Here is a 12427-nt window from a genome sequence, read left to right as displayed (position 1 = left end):
GAATGAGAGGGCTCAGTATTAAAGAAGAAGACAGAGTCTGGTTGCTCATGAGTGGGGCAGTAGAAGGTCCAGGAGCCAAGGCCCCCAGAGCCACAGGAGAGCATTTGGAGGCTTGGAATCACGAGGGTGATTCTTCGCTGCCTTCAAAAGGTCTTTATGCCCCCATCGGACAGCCCCTTGCGAGAAGGGGGAAGGTGGAGTTGGAGGACGCCTGTCTGCGTCTGGCAAAGCTGGAGGAGAGAGGGGTGATGGAGCCCTCTCCGCAAGCACTATGGGAGCCCTGTCAGGAGGAGCTCGGTCGGGTTCGAATTCGATGGACGAGATGTGATAATTTTCCACAAAGGCATGAGCCCAAGAAGATCGAGAGCCTCAAGAGGTTGGAGGCCTGGACTCGTAGGGAGGAGTCACAGGATGCATTTGCCTCCAGCGCCTCTCGCCTGGTGTTGAGCACTCATGGCAGCTTAGGGATGGTAAACCCCCTTAACTGGTCTCCCAACTTCCCAAGAGGAATAGGAAGGGGGGCTGGAAGGTCATTTGAAGGAAAAGGGGCCTGCTTGCGGCCTCATTCTCAAGGATGAGTCAGGGAGTGGTGACCTTTGATTAACGGCAAAAGCCTACATAGATGCCTTCGGGAAAGCTGGGTTGCAGCTTTAAGAGGATCCCGAGGTGGAGATTGGAGGAGAAGCAGACAAAGGAAGTTCCGAGGACAGCCTCAGAGGAGAGCGCAGACAAAAGTCTCTCCTTCGACAGCAGGCCAGGAAGTCCCAACGAAGGCCACAAAACACGAAGGGCGTCGTCAACATGCACTGAAAAACAAGGCTCATCCTTAGAAAGGCCAGGCCTTCCTGTTTCACCAGGGGAAACGGACAGGTCTCGCCCTTTCAAATGCTGGCCAGGAGTTGAATCGTCGCTCTTATGCACCTCACTCCCAGAGGAGTGAGACATCGAAGGTCCTCAAGGACGAGTCCCCAACGAGGAAGCAGAAGGTCTGGGTCGTTTGGTCTTCGAGGAAGAACTCGAAGGCAAAGAATCCCTTTTCTTCTTCTTGCTTTGCCGGAAGCGATACTCAACCCACTGGCCAGGCGACCAGGTACAACACTCCTCACAGGGGGATTCCAATGTACAGGAATACCCTCTGCAAGAAGGACAAAGACAGTGAGGGTCTCTGTCAATCCTGCTTATGAAATCCCCACACCTACAGCCAAGGACACCAGGGCAGGAACGCATAACCATTTCGTCAGACATACTCACATTTATCTAGAAAGAGAAAAAGAATATTATGAATAATTCCAACAAGACAGTGAGAGCGAAAGAGAGAGGTCTTTCCTCGCTGCCAGCTGTAATCAAAGTGTCTACTCAGTGAGCCGGGCAGTCCGGTAGCTAACTACCTCGGTATAAAAGAACGTATTATCCGGTAGTTTCAGCAATCTATCCTTAGTAAAGGACGGAAGGTTTGTATAGTGTAGGAACAAATACATGGTTATTGTTCATAAATATACTTGGGATAGAGAGGGAAGGTATTAATACTATAGCAAGTGCTTCAAATTCTAATACTGTGTATGCCATTGCTACAAGTACTCCACATGACATATATTGCATTTACACCCACTACAAAGAAAAATGGGATAAAAAATGGGATAAAAAAAGGGGGGGACAGTATAAGGGTTCCAGTTTTATTTGCAATTTTAGGATGGAACAGAGAGACTAAAATTAGACTTTGTGCACCTGGCATTAGCATGAGTCAGACTGTAGGTAGATGGAGTTCAGAGCTTCAGTTACCATTCAACTACTGCCAGAAGAAGGTTATGTTAGTACGCCTCCGTCAAGAGTAATTTACCACAATTTGACCTCTAGATTCAAATCCCTCTCCGTTTTTTGTAATTCGTCTGAAGACGCTCAAAAACCAGCTAACCTAATCAAGGAAGGTGCAGATGATAATGCATAAGAAAGGGAAGTCAATAACTTTAATATCAAAAGAAGCCATGCATTCCCAAAAGCACTGTCTCGATATGGTGCATTTGCACTGAAGGGAAGAATGTTGTCACCACAGTTTTGAGGAAGGCAGCAAATAATTGTGCTCCTCCCTCAATTTTTAGAGCAGTAATCATGGGCCTCTTCGTCACCTCGCAGTGGAGAAGCGTATCGGTCATTTTCAATGTTTTTCTATGTCAGCCAGAGCCTTTCTTCCCCAGAAACTGCGGTGGCAACATCCTTCCCCTTTGGTGCGAATGCACCGTCTTGAGACAGTGCTTTTGGGAATGCAGAGCTCCTTTGATATTGAAGTTACTGACTTCCCTTCCTTATGCATTGTAATTATCCGCACCTTCCTTGATTCGGTTAGCTGTTTTTTTGGGCAGATTCAAGACAAGATACAAAAAATAGAGGGGTTGTAGCTGGGGTCAAATTGTAGTGTATTGCTCTGCTGGAGGTGCACTAATATAACCTACTTCTGGCCACAGTTGAATGGTTACTGAAGCTCTGAACTCTCTCTGCCTACGGTCTTACAGTCTGACTCAGGCGCTGATGGCAGATGCACAAAGTGCAACTTTAGTCTCTCCATTCCCTTCTAAAATCGCATATAAAAGTGGGACCCTTTTACCGCCCTCGCATATAAAAGTTGGGACCTTCGTCCCTAGCTGGTTGTACCTCCCTTTTTTTTTTTTTGCGTTGGTTGTACAAGTATTTCATAAAAATGATATTGTAATGATACAATTAAGTTTGTTCATACTTACCTGGCAGATATATATATAGCTGTATTTTTCCGAATCCGACAGAAATTCAAACACTTACGACACACGCAGTGGGAGTCAGGTGGTTAGTACCCATTCCCGCCGCTGGGAGGCGGGTATCAGGAACCATTCCCATTTTCTATTCATAATTTTTATTTCCACTGTCTCCTGAGGGGAGGTGGGTGGGTACTTGATTATATATATCTGCCAGGTAAGTATGAACAAACTTAATTGTATCATTACAATATCATTTTGTTCATGAAACTTACCTGTCAGATATATATATAGCTGAATCCCACCTTTGGTGGTGGGAGTAGACAGAATAGAAGATTTTAGGAAACATATATATGCAGATAATTGATATCTTGGTTCCTTACCTGTTAGCATAGCTGACTTCGTGGTTACTGCCGCGTAAGTCTGCTTGTGCTACTAGAGTTGCCAGCAAGGTAGAGACCTATAAAGCTGGTGCACTCCAGATGATCTGTCAACAGGGGCGAGACCACGACGTGACTAGACCATTGACCATACAAATGAGGGCAACGAAGTAAAACCAAACCACCTGGCGTAGCCTACCAAAAGTATCCCACTTAGACTAAGCTAATGGAAGGGAGATCCGCCGTAGGCGGTCAACCCCACACCAAACCATACAAGTTAAAAACTCCCCTAACCATTAAAGGATAGGATGAGCGCTACCTCCTGCCCCAAAACAGTGTCTGCAGCGACGTATGGCCGAGCGAGTAAGAACAATTTTCGTATGTTGCTTTCACCTCCCGCAGGTAGTGTGAAGCGAATACCGAATTGCTTCACCAATAAGTGGCGCCCAAAATATCTTTGATTGCCATATTTTTTGTGAAAAGCCACCGAAAGTAGCAATAGCCCTCAACTCGTGGGCTTTCACTTTCAGAAGCTCCATGTCACTTTCACTACACTTTTCATGGGCTTCCTTAACCGTACTTCTCAAGAAGAAAGCCAGTGCGTTCTTCGACATTGGAAGATCTGGTTTTTTCACAGAGCACCACAAGTTCTCCGAAGAGCCTCTGCATGCTCTGGTTCTCTGCAAATAAAACTTGAGAGCCCTGACAGGACACAGGACTCTCTCAGCTTCAGGTCCCACTAGCTCCGACAACCCTTTGATCTCGAACGTCCTCGGCCAAGGGTTGGAAGGGTTCTCGTTCTTTGCTAAGAACGTAGGACTTAAGGAACAAACTGCACTATGATCCTTGAACCAATGTGCTTGCTTATGACTTGAATTTCGCTAACCCTCTTCACCGTCGCCCAGGAGCGGTTAGGAAAATGGTCTTCTTAGTAAGATTCCTAAGCGAGGCTAAATGGAGCGGTTTCAAATTGACTCGACATGAGAAACTTAAGTACCACGTCTAAGTCCACGATGGTACTTTCGGTTGGAGAACTTTCACAGTCTCAAATGATCTAATGAGATCATGAATGTCTCTATCATTTGCTAAGTCGAGTCCTCTATGCCTGAAGACCACAGAAAGCACGCTTCTGTAGCCTTTAATCGTGGGAACGGCTAGTTTCGCTTCTTTCCTAAGGTGAAGAAGGAAATCTGCTGTCTGGCTCACAGAGGTTGAGGTGGAGGAAATGCCCTTCTTTCTGCACCAACTTCTAAAGACAGCCCACTTTGATTGGTAAACTGTGATTGAGGAGGGCCTCCTTGCGGTGGCAATCGCCGTTGCCACAGGTCTTGAAAAACCCCTCGCTCTGGCCAACTTCTTGATAGTCTGAACGCAGTCAGACTCAGAGCGGGGAGGTTTTTGTGGTACCTCTCGAAGTGGGGCTGTCTGAGTAGATCTTTCCTTAGGGGCAGAGTCCTTGGAAAGTCTACCAGGAAGGACATCACCTCCGTGAACCAGTCGACCGCTGGCCAGAAGGGGGCGATGAGGGTCATCCTCGCTCCTTCTGATGCAGCGAACTTCCTCATCACTTCCCACCCCGAGGATTTTGAATGGGGGAAAAAGCGTAAATGTCTAGTCCCGACCAATTCCACAGCAAGGGCGTCTACTGCCACTGCTCCCGGGTCCAGAACTGGGGAGCAATACAGCGGAAGTCTCTTCGTTCGGGAAGTTGCGAAAACGTCCACATGAGGACGTCCCCACAGCTTCCATAGCGCCTGGCATACTTCCTGATGAAGGGTCCATTCCGTCGGCAGAAGCTGTCCTTGCCGACTGAGAAGGTCCGCTCACACGTTTTCCACGCCTGACACAAATCTTGTCAGAATCGTGGACGTTTTGCGACTTCGCCCAAATCAGGATATTCTTCGCGATGGCGAACAGAGAAGGAGAGTGAGTTCCCCCCTGTTTCCTGAGGTATGCCAAGGCTGTGGTGTTGTCCGAGTTTATCTGAACCACTTTGTTGGAGACTTCCTCTTGGAAGAACCTTAGAGCAAGGTAAACCGCTGAAAGTTCTTTTAGATTGATGTGCCAGGACACCTGTTCCCCTCTCCAGGTGCCTGACACTTCTCTCCCTCCCAGTGTTGCTCCCCCCAACCCGTGGAGGACGCGTCGGAGAACAACACTAGGTCGGGGTTCCGAAGCTTGAGCGAAAGTCCTTCCGCAAGCTTCTTTGGATCCAACCACCATTTGAGGTGCTTTTTCATTTCTTCCGTCAAAAACAAGACCTCTTCTAGATCCTGTTTGCGTGACCAATTGCTTGAGAGAAGAACTGAAGTGGTCGGAGGTGCAACCTTCCCAGAGAAACAAACTTCTCCAGTGAGGAAATGGTCCCAGCGACTCATCCATTCCCTCACCGAGCATGTTTCCTTCCCTAGAAAGGCTGACACTTTGTCTAGGCATTGAAGTTGTCGCCCCTGGGACGGAAAAGCCCGAAAAGCCACTGAGTCCATCTGATTCCCCAGATAGACTAAGGATTGAGAAGGAGTCAGATGTGACTTTTCGAGATTCACCAGAAGTCCCAGGGACCTCGCTAACGACAGAGTCGTGTGAAGGTCCTTCAGACACCGGTCTTGCGATGAGGCTCGAATAAGCCAGTCGTCTAGGTAGAGAGAGATCCTTATTTCCGCAAGATGGAGCCACCTCGCAACGTTCTTCATAAGAACGGTGAACACCATCGGCGCCGTGCTGAGACCGAAGCAGAGTGCCCTGAATTGGAAAACCTTCCCTTTCAGGACAAACCGCAGGTATTTTCTTGATCGGGGATGGATGGGGACGTGAAAGTATGCGTCCTGAAGGTCTAAAGAGACCATCCAATCCCCCGGTCTTAAGGCTGCAAGCACGGATTGAGGTGTCTCCATCTTGAACTTCTGCTTGGTAACGAAGCGATTTAGACTGCTGACATCCAGAACAGGGCGCCACCCCCCTGACTGCTTCGGCACTAGGAACAGACGGTTGTAAAACCCCGGAGAACTCCGGTCGAAGACCTGTTCCACCGCCTGCTTCTCGATCATTGATCTAGTAGATCGTGAAGCACTTTCTGCTTTTCTCCCTGATACGAAGGAGGACAAATCCTTTGGTGTCGAAGACAGCGGGGGTAACTTCAGGAAAGGAATTCTGTACCCCTTCTTGACGATGTCCGGAGACCAAGCGTCGGCACCTCTCTCTTCCCATGCTCTCGCGAAATGTAGAAGTCTGGCTCCTACCGGTGCTGAAGGACTTCCCTCTCACTTCTTGCTCTTGGAAGGAGCGGGGAAGTCTTGCCTCTGAAAGAGCCTCTTCCTCGAGGGGCTGGCTTCGAGGAAGAAGCAGATCGAAAGGGCTTCGATTTCTTCAAAGCAGAGGACCCAGAAGACGAAGTGTTGTAGGCTTCCTAGAAGACTGTGCCAGAAGGTCTTGGGTTGCTTTCTCCTGGAGACTGGCAGCTATTGTCCTTTACCATAGACTGGGGGAAGAGATGTTCTGAGAAAGGAGCGAAAAGAAGATCGCTTTTTGCGCTGGCGAGACCGACTTTGCAGTAAAATTGCAAAAAAAGTGCTCTCTTCTTAAGCAGTCCCGTGCTGAAATGAGCAGCCAATTCCTCAGAACCATCCCTGACGGCCTTGTCCATGCAAGACAATACACTGGACAGCTCCCCCAGACTGATGGAATCAGAACTCCTGGACCTGGCATCCAAAACTCCTAGGCACCAGTCAAGAAAATTAAAAGACCTCTAGTGTCCTGAAGAGGCCTTTAAGGTGAAAGTCTAACTCACTATGCATCCAAGAGACCTTAGAGGAAGACAGAAAAGATCTTCTGGCAGCATCCACAATACTACCAAAGTCTCCTAGAGCTGAGGCTGGAAGCTTAACTCCGACGTTTTCTCCCGTCTCATACCACATACCAGCTTTGCCACAAAGTCTTGAAGGTAGTAAAGCGAAAGAAGTCTTGCCTGAAGTTTTCCTCTTTTCCATCCAATCATGGACCTTTCCAAAAGCTTGCTTCGTAGAAAGCGACTTCTTCATTTTCACAAAGCCCGAGATCTTAGTAGCTTTGGATGACGAAAACTGAGAGGGAGGAGTACGTGGAGCTTCAGGTTGGAAAGTGTCTGCAAAGACTGACTGTAGCAAACGAGTCAAAACCTTGTAGTCCGTCGAAACTGGAGCCAACTGCTGTTCTTCGTCCACTTCGACGAAAGCGTCACTAATTTCCTCTTCAGACACTGGAGAAGTCGGAGGAAGTAAGGAAGAGTCACGAGCTTTCTCAAAAGAGAAAGAGCGGCGAACAGGAAGAGTTCCCGCTTCCGCTTGCGCTTGCGGAGGTGGTAAACTGACGTCCGTAGGCGCGCGCTTGGCGTCCGAAGCCAATCTACTGGCGCCGACTGAAGCGCGCTCGACAGCAACAGGTGTACACCTGGCGTCCACTGGCGTGCGCTGAGCGTCCAGTGGCACGCGCCGAGCTCCACTAAAACGCACTGAGCGTCCACTGGCGCTCGCTTACCTTGCCCCGAATCACGCTCGGCGTCCACTAAAGCGCGCTTGACTTTCACAGAAGCGCGCTCGGCATCTAAAGAAACGCGCTTCTTATCAACAAGTTTCGTAGCAGCGGAAACAACCGCTTCACGAGAGCGAGAAACGAATTTCTCGCCTCCTCTAGAAAGTTGCTGGGGAGCAGAACGAACTCTAGAGGGAGACTCAAACGGAGAGAGAGACGAGCGAGGAGAGGGAGAGGGAGAACGCCTCAACCTCTTCACAGGAAGATTGTCATCCTTCTTACGGCGACGTGGAACAGTCTCTCTCGAAGAAAAAACATCTTGAAGTTGCTGCTGAAGAGACTGGAGAATCTTGCTTGTAGGTGAAGCCTCCTTTTCTGGGGAGGGGCTGATCCTGTGAGCAGGCGAGTGGCGAGGGGACGCCTTCTTCCTACTCCCAGGAACCGCCACTTCACGCACCTTAGAGCGACTGCGGCGCTCGAAAGAAAACATCTAGGAAAGACTCCGCCTCCGAATAATCCTTACGCTTCTTCTGCGGAGGAAAAGCAGCAAACGCACTATCAGGCGACGAGTAAAGTCCGGAGAACAACTTGGACGTGAAGCGTCCCGAACGCGAGCCGTTCCTTTTCAGCAGAGACGTGATGCGGTATGAGAGCTCCACCCTTGCGCGGGGAGGAAGCTTCAGAAGAAGAAAAGCACTCCTTGAGAAGACGTGCACGCGCACGCTCCTTGGCAGTCTGGGTAGGTTCGTCAGAAGCTGCCGAAGGCACGCCAGATCGGTGGGGGTTCCTCGTAACCCTCCTTCGACTTTCGACATGCTCTCTCCCCGTAACCTGGGAGTCAAGCAGAGGTCTAGGTCTAGAGGCGGAATGAGGCCGATCTGACGCACCCTCCACTACACAAGGGGCACTTTCACTGCACTTCTCTTCACTTTTGCTCTCCAGAGCTAACACTTTTGATTCTAAGTTACGAATTGATTCAAGAATTAGCGATAAAGTATTACCTTCTACCGACACTGCTTCAGGGGCCGGAGGCAACACTACAGGGGTAGGAGCATAATCTACAGAAGGAGGGTTAGCAGGAGAATCATTAAAATCTTGCCTACCTGAAACACTCCTGGAGGAAGACCTCCTTAACCTATCTCGCTCAAGTTTCTTAAGATAGGTTTCATACGCCTTCCACTCAGACTCTGTTAATCTTTCACACTCCTTACAACGACTTTCAAACGTACATTCATTCCCCCTGCAAACCTTACAAACAGAATGTGGGTCTACTGAAGCTTTCAGTAGCCTACCTCTACATTCGGACATAGAACAAAATCTAGCGCTAGCAGAACTAGACCCTGACATCTTGATCAAAGAAAAATCAATACCAAATTCAAATCAATCCAAAGTCAACGTGTGCCAAGCCACCGATCCAATTCAGATACCAAAGAAAAAACCAAAAGGGATACTCAAGTAGATAGTAAGCAAATTTCCAAAATCTGGACGGAGGTGCTGCAAACAGGTGTTTTCAGCACCGGCGACAGAAAAATTACGAATAGAAAATGGGAATGGTTCCTGATACCCGCCTCCCAGCGGCGGGAATGGGTACTAACCACCTGACTCCCACTGCGTGTGTCGTAAGTGTTTGAATTTCTGTCGGATTCGGAAAAATACAGCTATATATATATCTGACAGGTAAGTTTCATGAACAAAATTAAATCTCAACAAGAGTTAAGTAAGGAAAAACTAATTTCCTTAAAAAACTAAAGCCAGCCACACACGTGCAATTTTATCTGACAGTTATAACTGCTAGTTAAAACTGCACGTGTGTGGGTATCTCAGTTGCTCATTTTGTCAGTTCAACAAAACTGTACAGTTAAACGGAGACATATGCAACGTTCCACATTTTTAACTGAAAGGAGTAACTGAAACTGAGCGGAGTGTGGGATTCGTTAACTGGTACAGTTTCTCAACCTTCCTCATTTCTACAGGTGGTAGCGGTGAGAGCAGTTTGTTGAGATGGCAGGTAAACAAAACGAAGTGATTGTTGAATTCATTGAACTCTATCAGCCTCAACCTTGCGCACATAATTGAGAAAATCAATTGGTTCTCCACTTAATTCCTTTAATAATTTAATATCAGAACACTGATTTTGCCTTAGTAACCACTTTTTGCACCACTGTTTACGCTTTTTAGTTTTCTTTTTTCTATTAGTTTGTAGCATTACAAAGAATACACCGAGAGCGGCAAGATCGTACTCCTCGGAATCCATGGTAAAAACTGAGGGATTGAACTCTGTGTGTGTGTGTGCATTTCATTTCTAACTGACGTCAGTTTAAACTGTGTCAGTTATAACTGAACAGTCATAACTGTCAGTTAAAACTGCACGTGTGGCCAGCTTTAAATAAACCTGAGTAAATTAAATGTTACATTTGATAATTTCCTTAAAAAACTAAAATAAACGTGATTAATTCAATATTACATTTGATATTTGCAACCCTATCAACACTGTCAAAACTACAGAGATGCAATAAGAGAGTAGGACAGAACTCATTTAAAGGTTTGTAAAAAAAATGAGACCTGCCAATGACACTATGTAAAATGAAAGAAGTCTAACAGCAAAGCTAGATCAATTAAGAGATGGAAAATATCAAACAGCAAAGCTAGATCAACTAGAGATGAAAAATATAACACAGAAAGCAATGCATCTGCTGTAGACCTTTATTATTACAATCTTTACATTGAGCTCAGAAAGCCACACTGTAAGTGTAGCAAGACAGCAAGATAATGACAGTTTGAACCAGAGGGCTAGTAAAGTGCTCCCTTAAATTAAATAAATTATGTTTTAAAACCCACTCCTACAGTTACTCCACCATACAATAAAAAACTTAATTATTTCCATTAAGCAATAAATTTATTAACTTAATAATTTCCACTAAAGTTAATGGTTAATGTATATAATAAATAATTAACCATTTCTAATATCAAACAAAATGTGTACTAAGTACAGTATTTCTGTATTACTATTTTAAATGTCTATCAAATACTGTATTACTATTTCAATGTCTATCAAATGGTAGGCAACAGCAAGTACCCTACAGAACTATTACATGAATAGTTGAGTCATGGAAACCTTTTAAAACATATGTATTCCTTTATTTGCCTGTACTCATAAATCCAGTCATTTCTGGCATTTTTCAGAATTCCATGATTTACAGGTCTGGGAAATTATAGTACTATACTACTTCATGTGTCTACCAGACCTGAATTCCGTTTTTACTTTGAAACTCTATTTTATATTTACTTACCTATAAAGACATTTATACTGAATTACAACATAAGGTCTTTCAATTGTTACATTACACAATTTGTTCTGAAACTCACCTGGTACCAATTTATACCAGCATCAGTTGATAAGTACAGAGCAGGGTGCCCCTTCAAAGAAGCTCCAATTGTTCCTGTTGCTAAAATAAGACCTGGTGCACTTTTCTTGCTAAGAATGGGCTTGGCTGGAGATGCAGGGTATAACTGACTAAACTCTTGACTCAGATGTAAGGAACAGCCTGATACCTGCAATTTTACAATAATAAAATAGTAAGAAAGTCTGATAACTGCGATTGTATAAGAATAAAATGATAGTATCCAAAATTTTATGAGCATGATTATAAAATGGATTCATTACAACACTTGTCTGAAACCAATTACATACCCTAGAGCAGTTAATAGTATTACCATCCACATCTACACGTGGTGGTTGAATAGGCTTCCAAATGCCACCCTGGTCAAAAGTAATGTAAGAGGTCAAGTGTTCTGGCCCAAGAGTGCTAGTACTCTTTGTATAGTTGGCCACCAGCTGAGAAGCAATGAAGACACCACGAATACCTTCCACAGGATGCAGGTCGGCAAATGTCTTATCAGCAACAACACTGAAATAAACAGTACAGTGCCTAATAACACAATGTTCTTGTCATAATAAATCAGGCAAACCAAGTTAAACTACCATTGTGATAAGTAACTAAAAAATCATTACCTCAGCCAAGTATCCACCCAGTTCTTTGTTGGATTAAAATAGAGGATTCGTTCCAGAGAAAGTGAAAAGCGAAGCTGATGATTTAAAGACCTTGGAACAGAAGACACATACAAGTTGGACATCACCTGATCATGAGCAACACATACCATTACCTGAAAAAAAAAAACAGGGATATTAGAAATACATAAAATCTTAAACTTAAATACAAACTACTGTCAACTGAACCTGTTTATTGAAAAACACTTACAAGACTAGTCAGGCTACATTTTTGTTCCAAATAAAAACTAGATTTCATATAACAAAGTACAATTCTTTCAAAATTCAACTGCTAGATTAACTGAATACTTAGAAAATTCCCAAAGCTTATTACATGATTACAGAAAACCTATTCAAATGTCTGATGACTAGTATTTTCTGAACACAGCTTTTTTTTAGAAAACTGTCAAATCCAATGGTGGGTTTCATATGTAATAATTTGTTATTACTATACTTATCATTATTACAAAAAATTTCCCAACTGTTAAAGACAGCAGGTTTAGCAATGTTAAAATATCACTTAAAGAAATGAACATATCTGACCCAATCACAGTACATACAAGTAGCTAAATTAAAATTAAAAAATCATGGAAATAACAGGTAATTAAAAAACTAATTCAATATATGAACATGAGCTGCCTTCAAAATGGTTCCATTCCCCAGATCCTAGGGCTTAATTATGCACCATGAGGTTTGTATCAAAAATATTTAACCCAATTAGCAAATCCAGTACTACTAAACTTTTCTTCAAAAGAGGCCAGCCTGTACAA

The 12427-nt window shown here is 44.9% G+C and overlaps 1 protein-coding gene across 1 annotated transcript in view; it reads right to left on the bottom strand.

Annotated features, from left to right (window-relative positions):
* Positions 1-12427, bottom strand: part of LOC135205406 (sortilin-related receptor-like) — a 292014-nt gene that overhangs the window by 205723 nt on the left and 73864 nt on the right. Inside the window, 3 exon segments of the mRNA XM_064235930.1 lie at positions 10976-11161; positions 11301-11517; positions 11622-11773. Coding sequence (XP_064092000.1) covers positions 10976-11161; positions 11301-11517; positions 11622-11773 — 555 coding nt within the window.

The sequence above is a fragment of the Macrobrachium nipponense genome, chromosome 11, assembly GCF_015104395.2.
Source record: "Macrobrachium nipponense isolate FS-2020 chromosome 11, ASM1510439v2, whole genome shotgun sequence".
NCBI lineage: Eukaryota > Metazoa > Arthropoda > Malacostraca > Decapoda > Palaemonidae > Macrobrachium > Macrobrachium nipponense.
This window is presented reverse-complemented; position numbering and strand designations above follow the sequence as displayed.